This window comes from Neoarius graeffei, chromosome 20 (assembly GCF_027579695.1).
Source record: "Neoarius graeffei isolate fNeoGra1 chromosome 20, fNeoGra1.pri, whole genome shotgun sequence".
NCBI lineage: Eukaryota > Metazoa > Chordata > Actinopteri > Siluriformes > Ariidae > Neoarius > Neoarius graeffei.
The window spans coordinates 10329167-10356893 of NC_083588.1; the positions used below are offsets into that span (position 1 = coordinate 10329167).

At 41.0% G+C, this 27727-nt stretch overlaps 2 protein-coding genes across 2 annotated transcripts in view; one reads left to right on the plus strand and one right to left on the minus strand.

The window, feature by feature from the left end:
• slc16a2 (solute carrier family 16 member 2) overlaps window positions 1–12055 on the plus strand; it is a 133151-nt gene extending 121096 nt beyond the window's left edge. Inside the window, exon 9 of the transcript XR_009650828.1 lies at window positions 11968–12055. The gene's annotated coding sequence lies outside the window, so the exon portion shown is untranslated. The remainder of the gene's footprint in view (window positions 1–11967) is intronic.
• f8 (coagulation factor VIII, procoagulant component) lies at window positions 177–27727 on the minus strand. Its single transcript, XM_060901205.1, has 25 exons — window positions 27522–27727; window positions 25174–25265; window positions 23799–23921; window positions 21025–21237; window positions 20509–20688; window positions 19512–19736; window positions 19129–19384; window positions 18347–18512; window positions 18157–18238; window positions 16914–17131; window positions 15963–16113; window positions 15646–15855; window positions 14366–15455; window positions 13717–13882; window positions 13045–13281; window positions 12371–12599; window positions 11958–12140; window positions 7368–7484; window positions 7029–7100; window positions 6708–6793; window positions 6309–6470; window positions 5086–5230; window positions 4090–4238; window positions 2881–3063; window positions 177–1268 (listed from the first exon to the last, which is right to left on the minus strand). The coding sequence occupies exons 1-25, from the start codon at window positions 27668–27670 to the stop codon at window positions 1113–1115; spliced, it is 5040 nt and encodes a 1679-aa protein (XP_060757188.1). The 5' UTR covers window positions 27671–27727; the 3' UTR covers window positions 177–1112.

Genomic DNA, 27727 nt, shown 5'->3' on the forward strand with positions numbered 1-27727 from the left:
TGATAACTCAAAAACGGGGCGGCCTCACAGCAAGAAGGTCCGGGTTCGAGCCCCGTGGCCGGCGAGGGCCTTTCTGTATGGAGTTTGCATGTTCTCCCCGTGTCCGCGTGGGTTTCCTCCGGGTGCTCCGGTTTCCCCCACAGTCCAAAGACATGCAGGTTAGGTTAACTGGTGACTCTAAATTGACCGTAGGTGTGAATGTGAGTGTGAATGGTTGTCTGTGTCTATGTGTCAGCCCTGTGATGATCTGGTGACTTGTCCAGGGTGTACCCCGCCTTTCGCCCGTAGTCAGCTGGGATAGGCTCCAGCTTGCCCGCGACCCTGTAGAACAGGATAAAGCGGCTAGAGATAATGAGATGAGATGAGAACTCAAAAACGATTGCCAATAGACAAATGTTTACTATTACGAGCATATTGGAACTCCCATATGACCTTTTATTTGGCACCGTGACCTTTGACCTTGAAATACTTCGAAATGTCAAACTCACGGTCATGGATTTTCATAGGACTATAACCTGACAGTTGATGATTGAGAAATATTACCATTATCAACACATAGGTATAAAATAAGTGCTGTCGGCCGAGGTTTGTTTTGCCTGGCAACACCTGAGGGTCGTCGCACACCAAATACTGACTTTGTTTCATTTATTACGGCTGACTGATGACTGTTTTATAGAGTTTTTTTCAATGTTGAAACATTTAATTTCGTTATTTTTGGAGCCATTTTTGATCGACAACATTTCTTGACATGTACTGTACCTAAGACTTTTGCACAGGACTGTATGTCTGAAGATCGAGGATTTCTCTGAACAAAGCCTGAGCAATTAGAAATCTGTTTACAGCATCGAAAGGTTTGAGTGATGAAAATAAAAATAATACAAAATAATTTTCGATAGAAATACATCAGTATAAAAAAAAACATTTACATTCAGTGTCGATGACCTTCCCCCTTTTTTCCCCCACACATCCTATTTGTGTCACACTCTCGCATTCTCTCACACAGCCTTGTTTTTATTTCTCTTTCATATTCTTCTTATATCTATATATTTCATCCTCTCACTCACTCACTCACTCACTTTCGCTCTCTCCCACACACAAACACACGTTGTCTCTCAGGCTCTTTGTTGTGTATCACATCCCAGGAACTCCACCCTCAGTGCAATGCCATTAAACCAGCCTTTTGGATGGATGCGGATGAATCGGGTGAATAGCGGTGACTCAAACACGTTCAGCTTCTCCTCATCGTGCTCTTGGTTCCCTTCAAAGATCTGGGAATGAACAGAAAACACATCCTATCATTGATATACGTTTCTTGGTCACAGGATTTGTTTTCTTTTGAGACGTGTTATGATCTCATCTCGTCTCATTATCTGTAGCCGCTTTATCCTGTTCTACAGGGTCGCAGGCAAGCTGGAGCCTATCCCAGCTGACTACGGGCGAAAGGCGGGGTACACCCTGGACAAGTCGCCAGGTCATCACAGGGCTGACACATAGACACAGACAACCATTCACACTCACATTCACACCTACGGTCAATTTAGAGTCACCAGTTAACCTAACCTGCATGTCTTTGGACTGTGGGGGAAACCGGAGCACCCGGAGGAAACCCACGCGGACACGGGGAGAACATGCAAACTCCGCACAGAAAGGCCCTCGCCGGCCACGGGGCTCGAACCCGGACCTTCTTGCTGTGAGGCGACAGCGCTAACCACTACACCACCGTGCCGCCCGTGTTATGATTATGATGATAATTATAATTCGAGATGTGTAGGATGTACTTTTTTTTTTTTTGAAGAATCATTCGCAGGATAAGGATTCAATGAGTCATTTGTCGACTCAAATAGTCAAATTTGAAGATTCAAATTCAGAATGTCCTTTGTTTTTTTTTGCTTCTGATATATTCATCGCCATCAACTGCCTCTAAGTTTGGGAAATTTTGAACCTTTGGATTCACTGGACTTCATAAATCGATCAATGTTTTCCAAAAGACAAGTTTTTACAATTTCCAGGCTCAACTTTTTTTTTTAAAGTAATATTTAATTCTGGCGGCACGGTGGTGTAGTGGTTAGCGCTGTCGCCTCACAGCAAGAAGGTCCGGGTTCGAGCCCCGTGGCCGGCGAGGGCCTTTCTGTGCGGAGTTTGCATGTTCTCCCCGTGTCCACGTGGGTTTCCTCCGGGTGCTCCGGTTTCCCCCACAGTCCAAAGACATGCAGGTTAGGTTAACTGGTGACTCTAAATTGACCGTAGGTGTGAATGTGAGTGTGAATGGTTGTCTGTGTCTATGTGTCAGCCCTGTGATGACCTGGCGACTTGTCCAGGGTGTACCCCGCCTTTCGCCCGTAGTCAGCTGGGATAGGCTCCAGCTTGCCTTCGACCCTGTAGAAGGATAAAGCGGCTAGAGATAATGAGATGAGATATTTAATTCTGGATGAAATATGTCAGAAAAATGACATTTTAATATTATAGGACATGGGAGGACTCGTCTAGAGGTGTGTCCTGGAACTGGGAATCTGTAGGTTTTGTTGGACCCAAGGAAAAAAAAAAAAGCTGCAGGAGCTGCTGGTTTTGTCTTTCAAGTGGGCGGTCAGATATGAAAATCTTGGGACAAAAGGAAGGCCATGATTGGACATGGCACAGTATGACTCATTTATTTAAACATAGACAGTTAATATTGTGTTTGAACTTCATCATGAGTTTGGGGAATTTTGGTAAGAAATGAAATGCCGCCCAGAAAAAAACAACAGCTTTCTGTCAGGACAGAAAGGATTGGTCACGTGTCAAGTGTCCATGGGAATTCCATTAGAAGTGAGATTAAAAGTGCATCGTCAGGTGTCCCACTCTAGACGAGTCTTTTGTAAAAGATTCTTCATTCACACACACCTTCTCCTGCTTCGTTCTCGGGTCGGTGACCATGACCCAGCTGTGGCCGTCATCACTAACAGAGATCGAGAACTCGGTCACCATCAGACTTGTGAACACGGATTTGGCTCCTTGTGTGACGATACCAGTGATTCTTTTCACCACTTCAAAGTCCACCTGCAGCCACTCGTAAGGGTTGTTCGACTGTGAAAGAAAGGAAAAGGTAAAGAAACGGGGAAAAATACGTTCCAGACTGTACAATAACTCTCGAGTCTTTCAGTCTTTCCTTTCTTTTCCATTCATTCACCTGTGACAAATAAAAAGAACCACGTGTCATTGTTGAATGCATTTTTAATCCTGAGCAAAGTGCTGTGGGAAAGAGGAATAAAACACTTTGGGCTGTGCTGGCAGAGGAACATAATCAACATTGGTACGGAAACAGTAACTTGGACCATCCTATTGTTGATTACTTTCCAATAACAGTGCGATGTGATGCTGCTGAGCAGATTTTATGGCATACTCCGGAAACTTTTCGAAAAAGTTCCCACCTTCTATTCTATTCAGTCTTTCAGTTTGACACTTAATAGCTCTGTGTGGAACCTTGTAACGCATATCAAGTGGTTTCCTTTGGGAAAAGCTTAGTTTTCTTGGGAAAAAAACCATTTAACATGAATTAAAATAATAATAATAAATTAAAAGAACCATGAGATTTTGGTCAGCTGAGTGTGAGTGAGCGTGTATGAAGAGTGTGGGTGAGGGGGCTTCAGATGGAAGTGGCGAAAGTGACGAATGATGTTCAGAGAGCAAGACAAAGGGTTGTATAACTCATTGCAAAATAGACAGTGAGAGGAAACGTTTAACAATAGTGTTGAATTGAGCAGCGGCCAAAGAATACCAGATTACTGATAAACTTCATTCGCAGTACATACTGGACCGACATTTTTTGGTAGCAATGGTGCGAGAAAGGCCAAATTCTTATTTCAAGGGTTTCATTGCATCCTGGTTTTGATTTTTGTTTTAAAATTAGGATAAACAGGAGGACCAATACATTGATAAAGAGCAGGTGGATATACGTTTGGATATACTCAAAATATCACTGAAATATTGTTGAGAAGAATGAAGTTCTTTAAATAAAACTAAGAATTGTAAGAAGAAGGAAGTCCCAGAATGAGCAACATTATATCCTAGAATGAGCATGGATAGACTGTAGATGAGTATTTCTCGAGGTACCTTGGGTCTCCATGCATTGGCGCTGCCATCTTCGTTGAGTCGAGCGAGCTTTGGGGTCCATGAGTTTCTCCAGCTTTGCCAGAAGCTTGAAGCGGTGATGCAGTTATCGGGAATCAGCCTTCTCTGCATTCCTAATGGCAGTGAGCAACCTGAAACGCATACACTGTCAATGCTTGTCCTGAAAACATGACCAAACAGTGACTGCAGTGAGATGCATGGGCTTCTTCTGATTTTCGAAATAGACTGGGATCAAAGATGACCAAAATTGAGTATGACCGCAGGTTTAAGTATAGGCATGCGATGTACTCAGAAAGTTCATCATATCATTTTTAAAAGTGTTTCTCGCTTTTATATTACATTGTATTAAAAACACGATTTCCTTCTTTGGTCCGCTGTTCCCAATGTAACTCAAAAACTGTTTTTGCCACTGTTCCCAATGTAACTCAAAAACTAGTGAATGGATTTGGATGAAATTTGGAGGAAAGGTGAGCCATGGGCCAAGGAACAATTCCCTAGGTTTTGATTTAAATCCAGGTATGTATGTGGATTCAAGATCCAGATATGTATGCAGATCCAGGAATTTTTTTTTTGTCGATTCCCAGTGTATCTCAAAATGTAGTGGAAGGATTTTGAGGAAATTTGGAGGAAAAGTGGACCATGGGCCAAGGAACAACTGATGAGAGTTTGATGCAAATCCAGATTTGTATGCAGATCCAGGATTTTTTTTTTTGTCTTTTCCCAACATAGCTGAAAAAAAGGATTGAATGGATTTTGATGAAATTTGGAGAAAAGGTGGGCCACTGGCCAAGGAACAACTGATTAGATTCTGATGTAAATCCGAAGATGTGGCTTGGCGGAAGTATCTATTCTACCGAGCGCCATTCTATTTTTTTTTTTTTTGTAAAGATAATTCTTGAGGCTATGAAATCCCAATTATCCCAGATTGTTTTTAGAAATTCATTAATTACATTTGACTGTGTATATAGATATACTCACTGTTGATATCACAGCCCAGCAGTTCAAACCTCAGAGTGGGATTGTTGACGTAGGTGGATGGATGAATGCGAATGTAGCGACCAATGATTGGAGGAGAGAAGAGGTTCTCATTTACTCTGGAGGCATCCAGGTTTCCATTAAATTTCTAGTTAAACAAAACAAAACATTGACATTAATTGTACCCATTTCAAATTTGGAATTTTTCTTTGTCATGATAACAAATTCATGTCCGAGTCTGAGAAAAGACTGGTCGCAGGGTTAGCTACTGGGAATTGGGAGTTTGAGGTCGTAATAAGTCAAGAAGTTCTGGTGTTATGGCGAAACAATGGAAGTGGAAGTTTTTTCTGTTAGCAGTCAAGACAAGGTTTTGGTTCTCGTATTGCGACTGTGTGTGTGTGTGTGTGTGTGTGTGTGTGTGTGTGTGTGTGTGTGTGTGTGTGTGTAAGTCAAGTCAAGTTTATTTGTATAGCACTTTTAACAATAAACATTGTCGCAAAGCAGCTTTACACAATTTGAACGACTTAAAACATGAGCTAATTTTATCCCTAATCTATCCCCAATGAGCAAGCCTGTGGCGACGGTGGCAAGGAAAAACTCCCTCAGACGACATGAGGAAGAAACCTCAAGAGGAACCAGACTCAAAAGGGAACCCATCCTCATTTGGGCAACAACAGACAGCATGACTATAGTATTAACAGTTTTTTTAACAAGAAGTCAGTTTTGTTGATGTTATAAACTCTTCACTGATGGAAACGTGTGTGTGTGTGTGTGTGTGTTGAAGCTACCATATGAAGCTAAGCTACATGTGCAGGTTGGGAGTTTAGATTTGATGCAAAATTTATCACACTGAAGGTTGTCAAGGCCAGATGTTGGGCTTTAGGTTCATTTCTATTGTTGTTATTGGACAAGCTCTTGGTAATGGATGTTCTATCTACGTGTTCAAGCAAAGTAGTAGTGCAGGCTTTAGAGTTTGTGAATTGAGGCTAGAAGTTGGCTTTAGATGGTGTAGAATTGTGATGGATTATAGTATGTTGATAGTAAGTTTTGGGGCTGGAGGTGTCGTGATGAGTAGTTAATTCTGAGTGTTGAGGTCGAGGATATTTAAGGGAGGTCTTGGAGCCATCATCATCATCATCATTGGAGCAATGTATCGTGTTGTGTCAAGGGTACAAGGACATTGTTGAGAAATATTGAGGGTGGTATGTTTGGGCTTTGATACTAACATATACAGATTCGCTGCTGTTTCCTTTGTATGTCTTCCACGTCTTCTGGTCCAGGCTATAGCTGATGGTGAAGATCACCGTGTACATGTCTTTCAGACCAAATGAAGTTTTCGCGCCCTGTGTCTGGATCCCATGAACCACCATGGGCCGTAACAAATCCACCTAACACACACGAAAGTATTAGTTCTGGAGAAACTCGACACAAATGAGCTTCTTTGTTAATTATTTTGGTTTAAACTGCTCATATTTCTCTGTTTATAGATGTATATACAGAATATAGGACACGAAGTGAAACAACATTGTGTCCATAAGAAAGGTTTTTTTCATGGAAGTGATGGGCTTGGGAAGTGAGAACACAAGGCATCAAGAATGTGTCTTCAAACAAATAGGTTATTGTACCTGGATCCAGGAGCTCTCATTTTTGCCAATCCAAGCGTTAACTGATCCAGATAAGTGCAATCGGGATAATTCCGCCTCCCAGTTCCCTGTTGGACAAGTAAAAGTGTCAGAAAGTATTCTGAAGAGTTTTGCTCTGAATATATAAAATAATTCTGATCTAAATTGGATTTTATATTGACAACTTCTTCAGCAGACTTCAATGTCTGTCCATTACAAATAGCTGTTTTACCAGTGAACAAAATATTGAAGGTGCTGACAAAACAGTTTTTGGTCTATAATTATATATAAACTATCGTCTAGGGTCGAAAGCTAATACTTTACCATCATGATCAGATGCAGTGAGTTGTTCATCAGCTATCCATCCTGACTGCATTCCCAAGGGCTGAACACACTCTGCAAGACCAGACCCATTCAAATGTCATTATTAGGCAGTCACTGGTAATTTGCACGTATAAATTAACGATAAAGTGGATAACAAGTTTAGCATTGAAAACAATCATGGGATATATGCAGAGAAAACAAAAACACATTTCACATCCATGTTTATGTCCAGGAAGCACTATTTGTAAGTTACTCTAAATCTCCAGTTATGTCTTGTTGGAAAAAAAAAAAACAAATAAGAGTATGTTATGCGCAAATTGCATTATAGCTGTTTCTTACGTGGGTTATAAACAAGAACTTTGGCTCTCATGCCAGACAGTTGGTGATCACCAATGGTGCACTCCACCAACCAGGTGCCCACTACACCTGGTCTCATTTCAATGGTTCCAAACACACCTGCAATGATAGAGAAGGAGGAGGAGGAAGAGGAGAACAAGAAGGACTGAACATCAGCATCACCTTTGGATCCAGATGAATATGTTTTTCATTTTCAGGTTTTTAATGTAAAAACATTCTGCAGTTTGTATAACAGTTGCTACGAACCACATCATTAGAGGAATCATTTTTAAATCAATATTATCGATTTCTTTCGTAAATAGCCGTGCAATCAGCGGGATAATGGACAGCGAGCCAGTCATCATAGTGACTATCAGGGTTTATTTCTTAATAATGACCAGGTACATCATCCCTTACTTGTTCTTCTTCTTAATAATAAGAACTAGAAGGGCACTCAGTAGAGTCCATACCTCCAACAAACCACATATACTACCGTTCAAAAGTTTGGGGTCACCCAGACAATTTTGTGTTTTCCATGAAAAGTCACACTTTTATTCACCACTATAAGTTGTAAAATGAATAGAAAATATAGTCAAGACATTTTTCTGGCCATTTTGAGCATTTAATCGACCCCACAAATGTGATGCTCCAGAAACTCAATCTGCTCAAAGGAAGGTCAGTTTTATAGCTTCTCTAAAGAGCTAAACTGTTTTCAGCTGTGCTAACATGATTGTACAAGGGTTTTCTAATCATCCATTAGCCTTCTGAGGCAATGAGCAAACACATTGTACCATTAGAACACTGGAGTGAGAGTTGCTGGAAATGGGCCTCTATACACCTATGGAGATATTGCACCAAAACCCAGACATTTGCAGCTAGAATAGTCATTTACCACATTAGCAATGTATAGAGTGGATTTCTGATTAGTTTAAAGTGATCTTCATTGAAAAGAACAGTGCTTTTCTTTCAAAAATAAGGACATTTCAAAGTGACCCCAAACTTTTGAACGGTAGTGTATTATTAACATCAAAATCAAATCACTTGAACCGAGGGAGGACTTGAATATTGGGGAAAGTGGAGTTACCCCTTAATCACCATTGCTCCCAGGTCCGCTCTGACCCAGAGTGGTAGCACCTGTCTGGGTTCCAGCTATGGGTTAAATAGTACATCACCAATTAGGCGCTGGCAGCAGGGCGCTTTTCAGTGTATTGTGGCAGATGAACCCAACAGGGTCAATGGTGCACCACCAGATGGCATGCGGAAGAGCCACTCAAATGGCCAACGGATGGCATCACTCAGCAAGTCAGTTGTCACTGCAGGGCAACTTCTATACCCGTCAGATCTGTGGCACTTTTGTGCGCCACTTGGCATCAGGTCTGGAGGTCCAGAGAGACAACACGATGGGGTCACGACATCGTTTGTCTTACCTTACTGTGCAAGGCGCTGTTAGGAGAGGAGAATAGTATGCGAGAGCTCACGAGGCCAGACATTCCGTGGCAGCTCAGCTGGGCCGTTTGTGCCACCACTGTGGGCAACTCTGTCGCTCTGGTGCGGGCCTCACGACCCATCTGCATTTCTGCGCATCCTAATGAAGCAGTTATTATCGCTAGCGATAGACAGCCGACGATGACGACTCAAGCTGTACACCAAATTTCATCCAAATCCGGTCACTACTTTTTGAGTTATGTTGGGAAAAGACAAAAATATCCTGGATCTGCATACATACAGTGGTGCTTGAAAGTTTGTGAACCCTTTAGAATTTTCTATATTTCTGCATAAATATGACCTAAAACATGATCAGATTTTCACACAAGTCCTAAAAGTAGATAAAGAGAACCCAGTTAAACAAATGAGACAAAAATATTTCACTTGGTCATTTATTTATTGAGGAAAATTATCCAATATTACATATCTTTGAGAGGCAAAAGTATGTGAACCTCTAGGATTAGCAGTTAATTTGAAGGTGAAATTAGAGTCAGGTGTTTTCAATCAATGGGATGACAATCAGGTGTGAGTGGGCACCCTGTTTTATTTAAAGAACAGGGATCTATCAAAGTCTGATCTTCACAACACATGTTTGTGGAAGTGTATCATGGCATGAACAAAGGAGATTTCTGAGGACCTCAGAAAAAGCGTTGTTGATGCTCATCAGGCTGGAAAAGGTTACAAAACCATCTCTAAAGAGTTTGGACTCCACCAATCCACAGTCAGACAGATTGTGTACAAATGGAGGAAATTCAAGACCACTGATACCCTCCCCAGGTGCTAATGTTAATGTTCATGAGTCCACCATCAGGAGAACACTGAACAACAATGGTGTGCATGGCAGGGTTGCAAGGAGAAACCGGCAGGGTTGCAAGGAGAAACCCACTGCTCTCCAAAAAGAACATTGCTGCTCGTCTGCAGTTTGCTAAAGATCACATGGACAAGCCAGAAGGCTATCAGAAAATGTTTTGTGGATGGATGAGACCAAAATAGAACTTTTTGGTTTAAATGAGAAGCGTTATGTTTGGAGAAAGGAAAACACTGCATTCCAACATAAGAACCTTATCCCATCTGTGAAACATGGTGGTGGTAGTATCATGGTTTGGGCCTGTTTTGCTGCATCTGGGCCAGGACGGCTTGCCGTCATTGATGGAACAATGAATTCTGAATTATACCAGTGAATTCTAAAGGAAAATGTCAGGACATCTGTCCATGAACTGAATCTCAAGAGAAGGTGGGTCATGGAGCAAGACAACGACCCTAAGCACACAAGTCGTTCTACCAAAGAATGGTTAAAGAAGAATAAAGTTAATGTTTTGGAATGGCCAAGTCAGAGTCCTGACCTTAATCCAATCGAAATGTTGTGGAAGGACCTGAAGCAAGCAGTTCATGTGAGGAAACCCACCAACATCCCAGAGTTGAAGCTGTTCTGTACGGAGGAACGGGCTAAAATTCCTCCAAGCCGGTGTGCAGGACTGATCAACAGTTACCGGAAACGTTTAGTTGCAGTTATTGCTGCACAAGGGGGTCACACCAGATACTGAAAGCAAAGGTTCACATACTTTTGCCACTCACAGATATGTAATATTGGATCATTTTCCTCAATAAATAAATGACCAAGTATAATATTTTTGTCTCATTTGTTTAACTGGGTTCTCTTTATCTACTTTTAGGACTTGTGTGAAAATCTGATGATGTTTTAGGTCATATTTATGCAGAAATATTGAAAATTCTAAAGGGTTCACAAACTTTCAAGCAACACTGTATCTGGATCTACATGCATAACCGGATTTGCATCAAAATCTAATCAATTATTCCTTGGCCCGTGGCTCACCTTTCCTCCAAATTTCACTAAAATCCATTCACTACTTTTTGAGTTACGTTGGGAAAAAACAAATGAGCAAATTGAGGTGAAACCATAACCTCCTCCAACAAAGTTGGTGGAGGTAAAAAAAAAAAATGAAGAAGAAGAATTTTTATTCCTTGATTTAATTGATTTTTTTCAATATATCACAACATTGTTGAATTCTCAAATTTCCCTGGTAAGAAATTGCTAATTTTATGCATTTATTTCTCTTCCAAAAAAAGTAAAATGTTGTGTCATAAACGTTTTAAAAAAAACAAACAAAAAAAAAGCATCTCAGAATCTGCTCCAGTTTTACTGGAGACTTGCTTCCATTTTTGTCGGTAAAGCCTTCATTATTATTTTAGACTAACATGCTACATGTTACTTTCTTTGATGAAATCCAAATATTTTTCTGTAACATTGAATTTTTGGTTGGAAATGTCATTTAAATGACACATTTTTGAATGACTCAATAATACAGGAGTCATTACAACGAAATTTGGAACAATTTGGACACCTACACTACCGTTCAAAAGTTTGGGGTCACTTTGAAATGTCCTTATTTTTGAAAGAAAAGCACTGTTCTTTTCAATGAAGATCACTTTAAACTAATCAGAAATCCACTCTATACATTGCTAATGTGGTAAATGACTATTCTAGCTGCAAATGTCTGGTTTTTGGTGCAATATCTCCATAGGTGTATAGAGGCCCATTTCCAGCAACTCTCACTCCAGTGTTCTAATGGTACAATGTGTTTGCTCATTGCCTCAGAAGGCTAATGGATGATTAGAAAACCCTTGTACAATCATGTTAGCACAGCTGAAAACAGTTGAGCTCTTTAGAGAAGCTATAAAACTGACCTTCCTTTGAGCAGGTTGAGTTTCTGGAGCATCACATTTGTGGGGTCGATTAAATGCTCAAAATGGCCAGAAAAATGTCTTGACTATATTTTCTATTCATTTTACAACTTATGGTGGTCAATAAAAGTGTGACTTTTCATGGAAAACCCAAAATTGTCTGGGTGACCCCAAACGGTAGTGTACAGTAAGTACACATACTCTACTATTTAGTAAATGTGTGTGTCATTGTCATGTGTGTCACCCATTGGTTTTTTTAGTCACGACACAAACATCTAAAATTGCAACACACTCACTGCAACACACTTTTGGCTTTTCCTCAGTTCTGTTGTCCTGGTAAATGGGATACAAATCACCTCAATAAGCACTTTTTTTTTTGCACAAATGCAAATCTTGTGTGTTTACCTGGATAAAGGTTGAAGATGCCCATGCGGTGTTCCTGGTCTTTCCCGATGCTAAACGGTATTCCATGGAAGTGGACAGCGTGAAACTCTCCACCACTGCCTAGGTTCAACAGGTGCCAGCGAGATGTCTGGTGCTGCGCCACCACCAGGCCAGGTAGAGTATCTGCGACGTATCCATTTATTGCTATAACACAGCGAGAAACAGAAACAGCAAACTCATTCGGGTGGCTCATAAATGTTCGTTTGTTGTCCCCGAGTTAATTCATTTTGTTATATTCTTAAAAAGGCAAAACTGGATTATCAACCAATCCACAGTTGCCATCAAAGGGTTATTTTAATATTGAGGCGTTATTCACCATACGGTTCCTGAATACATAGTGTCGCTTGAGGACGCAACTGGAATTTGACATGTACCAGCAAATTTGTTGTTGGTTTCAAACCAAGGATCATCGACTTTAGCCTGGCATGGTGGTGTACAGAACTTCCCGATGTTGTAATCCAGATACCAGCTCTTCTTCTCGTCAAAAACGGTGAACAGGAGGAATAAATCCTGCACTCCTGGTTGCAGGAGGAAGCGTGGCTTCAGTGTCCCGGGACGACAGATCAGCAACGGACCGATCAGACCAGAGTTTATGTCCTTCTCCTGGCACACACAAACACACGTACATACTGTATGCACATCATAGATGCCATTTTGTCATGATATAAAAGCATGGTTTCGGGGATTTTGAAAAGCCATTCCAGCTCAATCCCTATATCTTGTGAATTGTGTCTACCGTACGTTTCTCTGCCCTTTGACATAAATAGTGTCGAAACTTATGGAAACTTGCAGCAACGTCATTAAAAAAAAAAGTACACTGAGCCATAAAGTCTATTATGATGAAATATTTGAATGAAAATCTGCCTGGAAAATGTCACTTGACTTTGGTCTCAGCCTGACATCAGGATTGATCAAAGCATCTTTTTAAGGACAGGTGATGTCTATGAAATTTCGCCTTTATCAACATCGTCATGAAAGTGCTACACTTGCGTCAGGTAGCTCTTTGAACAAGTAAAGTGCAAACAATTACAGCAGCGATATTGCATACCATATTAACCGTAGAGTAATAGGCCCCGGCTTTGCAGTCAAAGTCTTTCGATGACGGTCCTTGTCTTTTAGTAATCCTCCAGCTGTAGACCCTCTCTTCCCCAGGAGGCACTGGGTCACCAGGTCCCTCGTCCTCACGTAGCTCCACCCCCTGTGGTGCTGAGCTGGACATGGTTCGATCGTACACACCGTGTAGGTACAGAGAATACGGTCTGGAAGCAGTGTTCTTAAAAACTATCTGTAACACAAGACGAATAAACAGGAACTCTTCAAGCTCAGGACTTTGACTAGTCATTTTTTTAGACCATCGAAATATCCACAAATCAACTACGGTCGGAGATTGAAAGGAAAACTCCATCGTGAAACGTTTCTTTTGAGATATTTGTGATCTGACATCAGATCGCAAGGACAGTTTCAACAGTTTGTATTTCAAAGGAGAACTTTTTCAACCATCTCAAACATAAGTGATCCCAGCCAAGTTTTTCTGTTCGCAACAGCATGCATTCGACAGAGTATATATTAAACCTCCACCGCAGCAATGACAAGGAGGCATGGATAGTCGTCTCGCAGATGTAAACTATCTCACTCGCGCAAGATAGTCTTAAAATGTGCAATCACGTCACACATTTCCTTTTCAAGAAGCATTTTTGATGAAAAGTAGGATCACACTTACAGTAAGAACATCATTAACCTCCACCTTGAGCACAGGACCCATAATCCCAAGGTGTTCATCGAGCTCTCCACGTTTGACAGGATTCCTGAAATTTCGGTCCTGATAAGCTCGATATACAACTTTCTTGTAGGCCGGGAAGTACTTTCTCATTCCTCTCTTTGTTTCCCTGTGTAGACAAATTATACTCATGTTATTATTTCATATCCAGAACAGCTTGCTTTCACATTGGATAACTGTCCGAGCACAATATTCAAAAAAATATATATAAATAAAATCCAGAATTATAACGTGCTGGATCAAGTGCTATTTTATAATTTCCTGAAGACCAAGGGTGTAAGCCATATTGTGAGATTCAACCAAATGTGCATCGTATATCCTTCTTTAGTCCATATTTTCTATCCCTGATTGGTTTTTTTTCAGGCTTAAAGGCAAACGTATTTGTTTAAAGGTGGCCGTTAAAAAGCTCCATCTCTGACTTCTACTCAAGTAAAATCTGTTCAACTTTGAGATGTGAACTCAGAGTAAATTAGCATATTGAATAGTGTGCTCAGAAAATCAATTTAGGCAGTCAATAGCTGATGTCACTCTTAGGCTTCAGTTGCTGCCTCGGAATATGGCCCACAGTCAATGAGATTTATTTATACTCCACCTGGCAGTGATGAGTTGGGAAGGTTTGTCAATGCCATAATCCCACATGATTTCCTCTGCTGCGATGTAATAGCTCCGGAACATTGATTCGCCGGACCTGATATCGATGTCATTAATCAAGCTGAAGCTCAGAATGGTCTTGTTTCTGTCATCTTCGTAATCGTCATACTCCAAGGATGGAAGGCTCTGGTCGGTCTCGTTCTGTGAGGACCTTGATGAGGCATACTGAGAGCTCAGATTCAGATGCTGTACATCTTTGTAGGCATATTTCTGAGGATCTAGATTTTCCACCAGCTTGTCCACTTCTAGAACTGAGTCTTTGAGAACGTCATTGTCACTCATCGCATCATATGTTTTTGTGACCTCACTTACATTCTTCTCCCATATCTCTCTCCGAGTCCTTTCTGTTAAATTAGCCTTGGGACCCAAATCAGAGGTTGTATTCAGCCCTGATTTCTGAATAAATTTCTTAAACAGGTCAACTGATGGACTCTTATCGAGATTTAATTTTTCAGGTTTATCTCCATCCTGGTATCTCACTGTTTTATTGTCTTCCATGTTAACCACGCCATCTATTTTTGTCCCTTTCGGACTCATCGATTCTGTGTCAGTTTGATGGGAATGAGAGGGAGGATGATCACTCTTTGATTCTGTGTCATTTTCCACAAATGCAGGTCTCTTCTGGCGATTTGACAAACCCATCTCCATGTTGAGTTGATCCAGAATATCCTGCGGAATTCCTCCCTGGGAGAGAATATCCAGATCCTCGGCATCGTCCACTGGGACAAGTTTTCTCTTGCATTCCAGGGTGTTCGTTTCCTCTTTTGTCTCCAGGGGAATCGTGTTGGCATTCTGCTGCTCTGTTTGGCTTGTGTTGCTTGATACTTTCTGGCAAATCTGAATCGTCACAGTTCGGTTCCTCTTCCTGAAGCTGCGTGGGATTGGAAACTGCTCATTTATGTGTTCCTCCAAATCATCATAATCATCATTGTCCACCAGGGGGAGCTCTCGTTCACAGTTAAACACGGAGTACCGTACGCTCATCCCTTGTGCTTTCAGAGTGGGATCGAAGGCACTGATCTCCCACTCACCTGGACAAATTAATTTTACATGAAGGAATCGATGAGTGGACGAAGAATACACGATGATAGACACATTGTAAAATCCAGTGATCATAATACTAGTTGCATACAGCTAGTTTATTCTTCATTATGACTCATTTGCTTCTTTTATTACAATTGTAGTAAATTCATGGTGAATCTTGAAAGCTTTGACCCTTACCTTCAGTCTCCATCTCAGTGGTTACAGTATCACCGATCATTGGGAAAAGTGTCAGGACTGTGCCGTAGGCTCTGTCCCTTTCAAATGGGTTTCCTGTGAAATACACTGACAGGAAATCACTCTGCATGCCCACGTTGGCCACATGCCAGAGCATAACTTCACCAGCACACATGCGAAATTGCAGACTGTTATGCATGAAACCGTTTATACCTACAAGAGAAAAGAGATAAAATGAGAGAAAGATCAGTGAGATGATTGTTTGATTTGTTGTTACGCATGCTACTACACAACATGAGCAAGCTAAAAGTGACACTTACTGTGCATGACATTAGAGTTGTAAAAACGAGGATCGTTGCGATCAATCTCAGGATGATCTTCACGAAACTTCCTGATGTTCTCATCAGCATACCAGCTTTTGTTTTCATCAAATATGGAGAACATGAGGTGTTTTTCTCTGTCTGAAGATAACTAAAAGAATGCATACATGTTGGTCATGTTACCAAGTCCATCCATCCATCCATCCATCCATCCATCCATCCACCAAAACCATCTGTCTTAATATATTGCAGACATTTTTATGTCCATTCAACCATCCACCATCTTTTGATCAAATTCAACCATCCCTCCATTATCCAGTACACTCACTTCTCCATTTACCAAACCACATCTCAGTCTGTTGATTCATCCCTAAACTCATCCGGCCATCAAATGCAACCATCTGTTTGAAGCTCTTCACAAAATCCATCCACCTATATGCCAACCAAATATAACCATCTATGAACTATTTCACAAAATCCATCCTCTTTTCATTCATTCATTCATTCATTCATTCATTCATTCATCTTCCAAACACAACCACCTGATAAATCCTGAACCAAAACCATCCATCCATCCATCCATCCAAATATAACCACCTATTGGATGCTTCACCAAAATCCATCCATCCATTCATTAGATACAATCATCCACCAAATCCAACCATCTGTTCAGCCCTTCACCAAATACATCTATTTATCCATCAACCAAATACTTCAGCCCTTCACCAAATACATCCATCCATTGTCCAGCAAATATAACCATCTGATAAGCCCTTTACCAAATCCACCTATTTGTCCATTCATGCATTCATCAAGCTGAGCTTTGACTCCACAGATTTCAAAAGGACAAAACAGTAAACATACTTGAAGTAAAGACCTTAATTAACAACCACATACAGTATGATCACCAATATTTCTGATCTAATTCTTGAGCTGAGATCTAACACTCACCACTTTCCCTCGCTTGTCCAAACTCTCTGATTTGCAGATGATAAGGGGCCCGACCAAGCCGGATGCTATGTCTCTCTCTGGATCCACAGTGCTGTGATACAGCCGGGTCAGACAGCGGGGGTCGGCCTTGGTGGGAGCATCCACTGCCGTCACTTTCCACAGGTACATCATAATCTCACCTGGTGGGACAGCCAGGGACCGCAGGTCCACGTGCTTGTCTTCATGCCGCACCAGTGCACAAAAACACATGGGGTTAATTCCAAAGTCAGTCTTCACTTTGTGCAATACAGTATATCAAAGTCATGTGGGGAAAGTCAAGTTCTTTCAGCTCCGATACTTTAACAAGGTATAACGATGCCAGAAACGTCATAAAAGATCTCCAAAAACATCAATCACACCTTTGCTTTCTGAGGAAAATTAGATCCTTCAATAGCTGTGCTTAAGAGAATGAGGCCTGGGAAAATATTAGCTGTAAGCTCAACCTTGAGAACATTAGTTCTATTAAATACTGTGGGCTGAAATAATGAGGGTGTAAGCCAGTCAGCTTTATCAGATCAAGGGAAAAGCTAATCCTGTTATGGAACATTTTATGTAACAGCTGAAATCTTTCAGGTTTCTTTTTACTGCTTTACTTTTTTTCAAAGAAATTTTGTACAGAGATAAATCCTGCATTAAAGTAAGATCTTAGTGAAGTTTCCCCAAAATTTTGTGGACATCTGACTAAATATCGGCCTTCTCCACACTGTTGCTACAAAGGTGGGAGCACACAATTGTATACGATGGCTTTGTATGCCGGAGAACTAAAATGTCACCAATAAGGGCTCTGTTTCAGCATGACAATGCCCCATGCACAAAGCGAGGTCCATGAATACATGGTTTGCAAGGTTGGACTGGAAGAACTCAAGCCTGAGTCCTGACCTCAACCCTACTGAAAACCTTTGGGATGAACTGGAACACTGACTGCACCCCAGGCCTCCATGTTTGACATCAGTGCTAAACTCATGAATGCTCTTGTGGCTGAAGAGTGGAGGTTATTCGACCAGCAAAAGGGGGACTAAATCTGGAATGGATTGTTCAAAAAGCATTGATGGATATGATGGTCAGGTGTCCAAAATTTTGGACCTGTTTCCTGTTTTTAGGAGGAAGGAGTTTCCAGGATCAGCAATTTGTAACAGTAAGTTTTCCACCATAGGCCTTTAATACAGTAACAGAAACGACAGTTGCAGAATAAATTTGCACTTACCGCTGTTTTTCACTGGCTGCACACTGGTGAGTCCATTTGGAAAGATGTTATAAGGTCGACTGGCCATATTTTTAAAGATGATCTAAAAATGTATTATAACATGGCGTATGAGTATTATTTTTCTGGAACATTGGCCTTGAGTTTTCAGAAGTGGAGATATAAATGAAAGAAATGTTACTGGTCATTTTACCTGAAAGTGGTCATTCACCTCGCCCCTAAGCTCTGGCCCAATCAGTGCATTGTCTTTGCTCTTCTTCTTCGTGAATGTGCTGTCTGTGTACTCAACATAAGCCACCTTCTTGTAGACTTTACCCAAGCGCTGCGTTTGTTGAACTGAAGGCTCAAACTTTGAAAGTCTGGAATAAAACGAACAAGTAAATCCTAGCAAACAAACCCCTTGACTTCTCCTCAGACTTGTTTGAATTACTCATACTTGTCTGAATGACACAGACATATCAACATTATTTATTCATCCATCCCTTATCTGTAACCGCTGATCCTGTTCTACAGGGTCGCAGACAAGCTGGAACCTATCCCAGCTGACGAAGGGTGAGAGGCGGGGTACACCCTGGACAAGTCACCAGGTCATCGCAGGGCGACATCAACATTATGTTTTTATTTAATTCATCCAAATTATTCAGACTAAGTTACTCTGACTTATCCAAATTATACTTTCTCAATCAAGCTATTGAGACATGGCCAAGTTACTCAAACCCCTTCAGATCACACAAATTTCTACTACTTCAACTCATCCAAGTTACTCAGCTCAATCTAAACTATCCAGATGACACTCATGCAAATTTTTACAGATTTGGCCAAGTTTTGGCCTCCTGTTCACAAAAAAGGGACTTTTTGTTCATTGAAAACTTTTCAAGAAAATGTAAAGTCAAAGTTACAAACAATGAAACCAGACTCCAATTTGTCAAATAAATTGCTGAGTAAACTCTTTTTTTTTTTTCCCAGTGACCGTACCGTTCATCCTGAGGGTTGTAGTCCCACATGACCTCCTCGGCACTAATGTAATGAATCCAGACTTTGGGTCGTCTTCCAAAGGACCTCAGAAATGATTGGGGTCCACCAGATTGGAAAACAATAGAATAAAGGTTATCCACTGAGTAGTCTTCATTCTCCTCATCTTTATCACTGTCAGTGTCCTGGGCATTTTGTGTTTCAGGTAGTTCATTGGATTCAGGGCAGGTCTCCACAGTGAAGAAGGCATTCATACCAGCTGAGCAGAAAAAAAACCCAAAAAAAACAAGTGTTAGAAGTACCTCAAGAAATGTCAAGTTCTTTTTTTCATTTCATGCTTTCTGTATGTAGAATAAGTCTCAAAAGGACTCAGTGTGTCTACTGACCTTGCCGATGTGAATGGATCCCACAAGAAATCAGAAACTTCCCTTTAGCGTATGGCTTGAGCAGGGCGGTGGTGAAGGTCATAGGAGTTATCTCCACCGTAACCCGTCTATGATCCATGACTTTTAGAGTATGGTCCTGGAACTGAATGGTATGGATGTCTGGACTGGAGCCCAGACCAATAAGGTGCCAGGAAACCTCTTGACTTTTCTGGCATAAATTCAGACCTGAAAAGAGAAAGCAATGATGCGATGACGATGATGGCTATGAATCTTCTTGAAATGTCGAGAGGTGCTATTAACTATAACTGAACTATAATCTTGAGGTTTTGCCCCATTTCAAGGGCTTCATCTGAAGAACTGGAGTAAAAGAAATGATTCTTAGATCTGCCAATCCATCCATTCATCTATCCGACAATCTATCCAGCCAGCCTGCCACCAAATACAACAAATCTATGAAACCTTTCCAAAAATCCATCCATCCATCCAATGCATTGTCCAAGCCACCAAATGATGTAGTTCACAAAACTGTTGATCAGATTACTGATCTATTGACTAAATTCATTCAGCCATCCATTTATCCACCTCTGAACGGATAACGAAGATAGCTAGCGCTGCGATGTCAAGAAAGAGGTGTAAATCAAGTTGGTTGGACATTTAGGAGGAAGGATGAAGCTTTTCAGATCTTCAAAACTGGAACAAATCCAGTTCCTTTACTGAGTACTACCTCTATCTATAACCCATTGGGTACAGTAGTAGCCCAGCAGTTAAGGGTCGATGCTTTTGACTGGATGGTTGCAAGATTATATCTGAGAACTACCAAAAAGCCAGGGTTGATCATTTGACCTTCATCTGCTCAGCTATGTGCTTGGACTGGATTCTGTCTCATTTGTGATTGAAAAATATTTTTTAAATTGCTTGCCAAATATAAATATATATTGAGTATACATATAGATATTGTGAGAACTTGGTTGATTGTATCAGGCAGTATTGACCAGACCTTTCAGTGTGGAATTGACGTATCCATTGATGGTGTGAAACTGCTGGTGACTGTATGATTTTCTTGGTTTGCCCACATCTGCTCTTCCCATGTTTCCATACCAACTCTTACTTTCATCAAATACAGCAAACAGCAGCACGAACTCAGGCACCTTCCGTTGACGGTCGTCCGTCAGTGTACCTGAACATGGATCAAAGGTCATAGGAGTTATAATTACGTAGATGAGATATTCTGGCCATCTTTGACTTGGATTAAACACACACTGCACATGAGCCAAAGCATTGAAAATGGTTGAATTGGTCCTTTTGCATTACAAGCTTATGAAAATCACATTGACTTCATATAATTTTGAAACAACCTTCGGGGAACGTTATACTAATAAATAATAATAAGTTATATTTATATCGCATCTTTCGCAATCTCAAGGTCGCTTTTCCAATTTACAATGTGTAAATTGTATACTTGTTCTATAAACATGATTTTAACACAATCCTGAGGGATCCAGTTCCATCAGACCTGATTTGCAGATCAGGAAAGCACCGATGAGTCCAGAATTGAAGTCTCGCACGACGTCCACCTGCGATGAGTAGGAGTAGGTGAGGCACTCTGGGTCTGTGACGGTTGGCCCACTGTTAGGATGAATGTCCCACACGTATTTATAATATCCACCAGGCTGTACCGCATCGTCCTCTTGCTCCTGGACAGATGTGGAGTCTTCATAACCAGCACCTGGACATAACACAGCTTCAGTTAAAAATGTGAACTGATGACATGATATAACATCTGATCGAGAAAAGCTGTGGCTATGTAATGAATAAAATGTGATGGGGTCATGCTGTTATTGGAAAAATTATATAAACATAATATGGATGGAGGGTGGCACGGTGGTGTAGTGGTTAGCGCTGTCACCTCACAGCAAGAAGGTCCTGGGTTCGAGCCCCGGGGCCGGCGAGGGCCTTTCTGTGTGGAGTTTGCATGTTCTCCCCGTGTTCGCGTGGGTTTCCTCCGGGTGCTCTGGTTTCCCCCACAGTCCAAAGACATGCAGGTTAGGTTAACTGGTGACTCTAAATTGACCGTAGGTGTGAATGTGAGTGTGAATGGTTGTCTGTGTCTATGTGTCAGCCCTGTGATGACCTGGCGACTTGTCCAGGGTGTACCCCGCCTTTCGCCCGTAGTCAGCTGGGATAGGCTCCAGCTTGCCTGCGACCCTGTAGAAGGATAAAGCGGCTAGAGATAATGAGATGAGATGAGAGAATATGGATGGATTAAGGTAGCACAGGGGTGCAGTGGTTAGCACCATAGGTTCGCCTTGCAGCAAGAAGGTTCTCTGTTTGAACCTCATTCTGAAAAGGTTCTGAGAAGGTTCCGGGTTCCTCCGGGTGCTCCGGTTTCCTCCTACAGTCCGAAGACATGCAGATTAGGCCAAGTGGATAGTCTAAATTGCCCACAGGTGTGAATGCAAGCGAGAATGGTTGTGTTAGCCCTGCGACAGATTGATGATTGGCCCAGGGTGTCCCCCGCCTCTCACCTGAAGTCAGCTGGGATTGGTTCCAGTTTCTCCCATGACCGTGACAGATAAGTGGCATACATGATGGATGGATTATAATATATAAAATTAATCTGTGATGAATCGATTAATGTCAAACACAGAACTGTATTATAAAATCGAGGAAATAGAAATAGATAACCAACAAGAAGCCTGTACAAAATCGAAACAAATAAAAGATCTTGTTCAGATCTAGATATCATGCAAAAACATTACAAATCTCTTTCCATCAGTGTCAGATTTGCCTTATTGTTATCCAGTCAGTTTACATATCCATCTCAGCATTAAATTATCTCCAGGGTTAAACTTCTTGAATAACCAACAGGCTTCTTGATGGCAGGCAATATCTCCTCTGAATGTATCCAGAAATGCCAGCAAAAAGTTATTCTAAAATTACCAAATTTATGATACATTTATGAATGAAGTGTTCACTGTTCACTTCTTCGCCCTGTAATTCTCTATTCCACTGAACAGGACCATCTCTTTCTACGATAACTCTCACATGTCCAGTATGTAAGGAGTAAAACACTATGAGGCAGGCTGTTATAGAAAACTAATCAATGACAGGGTGGTGTGATGAAGCAGAGTTACTGTTACCAATCAAAAGTTGATTATTTTCCGATAACAGCACGTCCCAAAGCCAATTTTGCAAGGATTTCAAAATTATTTTATCATTTACATGATTACAGCTATAAGCAGTCATTCTCTGATCAGCCTCAATTTCAGCTTCTCTTCTCATAATTAATGAAACTAAATAAATATATAAATTTGAAGGGCATTCAGTAGAGTGTATACCTCCACCAAGCCATAGATTTGGATTTTCATCAAAATCTAATCAGTTGTTCCTTGGGTCATGGTACACCTTTCCTCAAAATTTCATCAAAATACATTCACTACTTTTTGAGTTACATTGGGAACAGGCAAAAATAATCCTGGATCCACATACATATCTGGATCCTGGCTCTACATATGTCTGGATTTGCATGAAAATCTCATCAACTGTTCCTTGGTCAATGGCCCATCTTTCCTCCAAATTTCATCAAAATCCATTCACTACCTTTTGATTTACATCGGGAAAGGCAAAAAATCCTGGATCCGCATACGTATCTGGATGCTGGCTCTACAGTATATACATATCCAGATTTGCATCAAAACTGAATTATTGTTCCTTAACCCATGGCCCACCTTTTCACCAAAGTTCATCCAAATCCGTTCACTACTTTTTGAGTTACGTTGCGAAAAGTCAAGCAAACAGAGGTGAAAAATTTTACCTCCTCCAACAAAGTTGTGGAGGAAATAAATCATCTTCGAAGAATCTGCTTTTTATCAATCTTAGATTATGTGGAACGTTTGCCGTATAAATCTGTGCAAATTTGCTTTCCTAACGATAACGAATTCCAACAAAAAAATGAATCATCACATTCTGACCAATCAGAAATGAGAATTCAAGAATGCACCCATTCCCTCACCTCAGTCGTGACCCAGCAATAAGAGCTTTTCCGTTGCTCAGTGTGCCTTCTGATTCAGATTTGGAGGTGGAATTTAGAGATAAAGGAGCTTGCACTATCATCATTTCTTTGTTATCTTATCTTAGTATTCTGGGTCAAAATAACAAGAGAAAAGTCTTTCTTGTGTTCATTAGAGAATAAGAAACTGGACCAAAGACAAAATGAGTCATGCTGGAATTTGGTCTCAGTTTTTGCCCACTTTCGAAAACTTAAAAGTACTAGAATCTGAGATTCACCTTCAGATTGTTTCCAGTAGGGGATGCCGATCGGGGAAATGCTGAGAGGAAAGGAAACAAAGTTCTTAAAGTGGACCACCACTTGGTCTTTCACTTCTGCTCTGATCGTCGGACCCTGAATACCTGCAGCAAAATAAAGGAAAACAAAATCACAATTTTATAAATGAATTCAATTTCCTGGAAGCCAAATCACAGGATCTCAAGCCATTATTGTATTGAAATTGGGCAGGTGGGAAAAAATAGGAAAGTGTGTAAAGTCTAGAGCTTTCAGACAGAAGGTTTTCTTTTCAGAGAGCGTTTCAAACCAAACCGCATCAGAAAGTGAAAATCCCTGCCCTGGCGGAAAAAAAAAAAGTACTTTATTGTATTTAAAGTATATTCATATTTTCAATAGTATATTGAAAATGTACTTACACAAATTGTACTTTTTGTAAATATATAAAAAGTATACTAACATCACGCTTTCACGCTAACACTTTTAACACACTTTAAAATAATTATACTATATTACACTTTATAGAAATATATTATACTAAAATATACTTTAAGTGAAAGTTATGTGTAATTTCTAAAGTGTACTTATTTAAGGTACTTATAATACAAACAAAGTACACTTTAATTTGACTAATTAAGCATATATTAGTACATATAAAGTCATATACTTAAAGTATACAAAATATACTTTAAGGTGTTCCACTTTAGCACATAAAAGTACACTAAATACACTTCAAGTTGCACTTTTCTACAATTTAATTACAATTAAAATATATTTAGTACAAAATTAGTTGTTCCAAAATAGCATGCCTCAAGTTAACTAATCATAAACACACTTGAAGTCTATTGATGATTAGTGTGGCTTCAAGTACACAAAAGTATGCTAAATTTTAGTACACTTAGCACATTTATTTTTCACCAGGATGAACTATTCAAAAGCAATTTTTTTTTTTTTTTGTCCGATGATATCCTGGTGGTTTTTTGAAAGGATCATTTCAAATGTGGGAAGCCATTGCCTAATGGTTAGAGAAGCAGCTTTGGGACAAAAAAGGTTGCCGGTTTGATTCCCCGGATTAGCAGGAATGGCTGAAGTGCCCTTGAGCAAGGCACCGAACCCCCAACTGCTCCCCAGGCTGCTCTGGGTATGTTGTACGTCGCTCTGGATAAGAGCGTCTGCTAAATCCCATGAATGTAATGAAATAATTTTAAAAATTTTTCACATACTTGACTGATCAGACTTTACTTTTGTTGCAGGAAACTTCGCAGGAAGCTTTCCCGTGTTGTGTTTATCCAGGAATACACTGTGATCCAGTTCTTTAATACCATATTTATTTCAGATTTAAAACAAGAGTCAAAAGAGAATCAGTTCAGTCACACTAACCTGCCCATGGAGGTTTCGTTTTCGGGGTGGTGAAAGTGGAGTCTGTGAATTCTGTATACACGGACTTGATATATCTCTGAACATTGGATCCTCTGTAGAAAATTAACAAAAATAAATTGGCAAAAATTGCATTTCTGTCAAACAGTAATAAGTCTCACACAAGTTTTTATGTGCAAACATTGACTAAGACAGGAATACAGGCCTACTATACTAAGTAAAATATTCATAATATAATGTGACAGGGCGGCACGGTGGTGTAGTGGTTAGCGCTGTCGCCTCACAGCAAGAAGGTCCGGGTTCGAGCCCCGTGGCCGGCGAGGGCCTTTCTGTGCGGAGTTTGCATGTTCTCCCCGTGTCCGCGTGGGTTTCCTCCGGGTGCTCCGGTTTCCCCCACAGTCCAAAGACATGCAGGTTAGGTTAACTGGTGACTCTAAATTGACCGTGAGTGTGAATGGTTGTCTGTGTCTATGTGTCAGCCCTGTGATGACCTGGCGACTTGTCCAGGGTGTACCCCGCCTTTCGCCCGTAGTCAGCTGGGATAGGCTCCAGCTCGCCTGCGACCCTGTAGAACAGGATAAAGCGGCTAGAGATAATGAGATGAGATAATGTGCCAGAAGGGAACCGTCAGGGCCTTCTCGGCGTTCAGAGAGGGCCCAAACATTTCAGCATTTCAAATGTTATATTTAATTTATTTCATTATTTCAAAATTTCATGATAATTATTCTCTTCTAATTTGGTCTCATTTTCTGTCAAATTTGCTTCAGAATTGAAAGGGTTGCTGTCCTGAAAACATTAAAATCGAGTTATCTGATGAGATTTTTTTTGTTTGTTGTCTCGAAGCTGAGAAGAGTTTCGAGCTGGCTCACTCATTGGTTCGGACTTCACTGCCGGGACAGAAGGCCATGGCAGTGTATGTTTATGTAGGAAGAGACAGATGAATTAACCAATCAGATTTTGATTTATCGCGGGAGGGACCAAAAATGTATCACCCGAGGCCTTCTCGAAGGCCAACGCAAGCAAGCTTAAACATGAATCAGCGCCATCAGCGCAGCAGTGAAGACACCTTCCAGCTGGTGTAGCGTCCATCAGCAGTGTCAGCAAATGCTTATAAAGCAGTCAAGCCAGTGCTATCGAGAGAAAGTAGCACAGGCTAACGACCGAGAAACTAAGATTTCCGTCTCCAGACTCTTCTCCAGACATATGCTTGTGCCAGTATTTTTCACTCAGACTTAAGTATTTATTCACTAAGTTACTTTTAAAATCAACATCGACAGCTACACACAACGGAGCGACCTGGCAGCCTGCCTCTAATCCCTTGCAAAATCCTTTGCCCTGTTGCGTTTTTGGTGTCTGGCTAAGTTTTGATTGAGTTCAAGTCCCAGCTCTAATAGTCACGGTACGCCACTGTAGTGTGCTCTGCGAAAGTAGCTGTATATTATGATGCTGTATAAGACTTATGTAAGGAATAAAACACGACTTGGCATGCTTTTTGAGGAAAAATAATCAATGAGGTAGTGGAGGAGTACTATCTGACACAAAGCAGCATTACTGTCAAGCGAAAGTTGATTATTTTCCCAGAACAGGACTTCCTGATGTGTTATTTTTTTTCCAAGTTTATCAGAAAACAAACAGTTTATCATGTTACTGAGAAACGACAAGGCCCTCGTTCCTGAAGAAAACTTCCATAGCATTATGACTGTTCCAAAGCGTTGACCTTTGTCTTTCCAAAGGTCAACATCAGTTTCACCAGTTCAATGATTATGTATCATTTTTAATCTGCTGGATGTTTGAAATACTCATCTCATCTCATTATCTCTAGCCGCTTTATCCTGTTCTACAGGGTCGCAGGCAAGCTGGAGCCTATCCCAGCTGACTACGGGCGAAAGGCGGGGTACACCCTGGACAAGTCGCCAGGTCATCACAGGGCTGACACATAGACACAGACAACCATTCACACTCACATTCACACCTACGCTCAATTTAGAGTCACCAGTTAACCTAACCTGCATGTCTTTGGACTGTGGGGGAAACCGGAGCACCCGGAGGAAACCCACGCGGACACGGGGAGAACATGCAAACTCCGCACAGAAAGGCCCTCGCCGGCCACGGGGCTCGAACCCGGACCTTCTTGCTGTGAGGCGACAGCGCTAACCACTACACCACCGTGCCGCCTGTTTGAAATACTTTGAAAATAAATTGATCAACACCTTGTGGCCAATCAGAATGAAGAATTCAACAGGGATAAAATGCCCTAATAGGTGTGTGTTCTCAGAAATATATATATATATATATATATATATATATATGTGTGTGTGTGTGTGTGTGTGTGTGTGTGTGTGTGTGAGTACCTCTGATTTGCAGCTGAATCCACACCACCAGTGTTCAGATAGTCCCAGCTTGTCTCCACTGCGGCGATGAAGAACTCCTGTATCTTTTCCACAGCATGTGAATCCGGAAAACATTTGACAAGGAAGAGGATGAACAGCAGAGCCTTCATTGCAAGAGTTCGCACACAAAACCCCCCCACACAGCTTTACTTAAGATACACACACTT

Coding starts and splice junctions, on each gene's coding strand:
- f8 (XM_060901205.1), bottom strand. CDS start 27,670: ATGAAGGCTCTGCTGTTCATCCTCTTCCTTGTCAAATGTTTTCCGGAT. Junction 20,689..21,024: donor TTTCCTGATCTGCAAATCAG/GTCTGATGGAAC, acceptor ATCCATGTTCAG/GTACACTGACGGACGACCGT. Junction 6,471..6,707: donor ATGAGAGCTCCTGGATCCAG/GTACAATAACCT, acceptor CGTGTGTGTTAG/GTGGATTTGTTACGGCCCAT.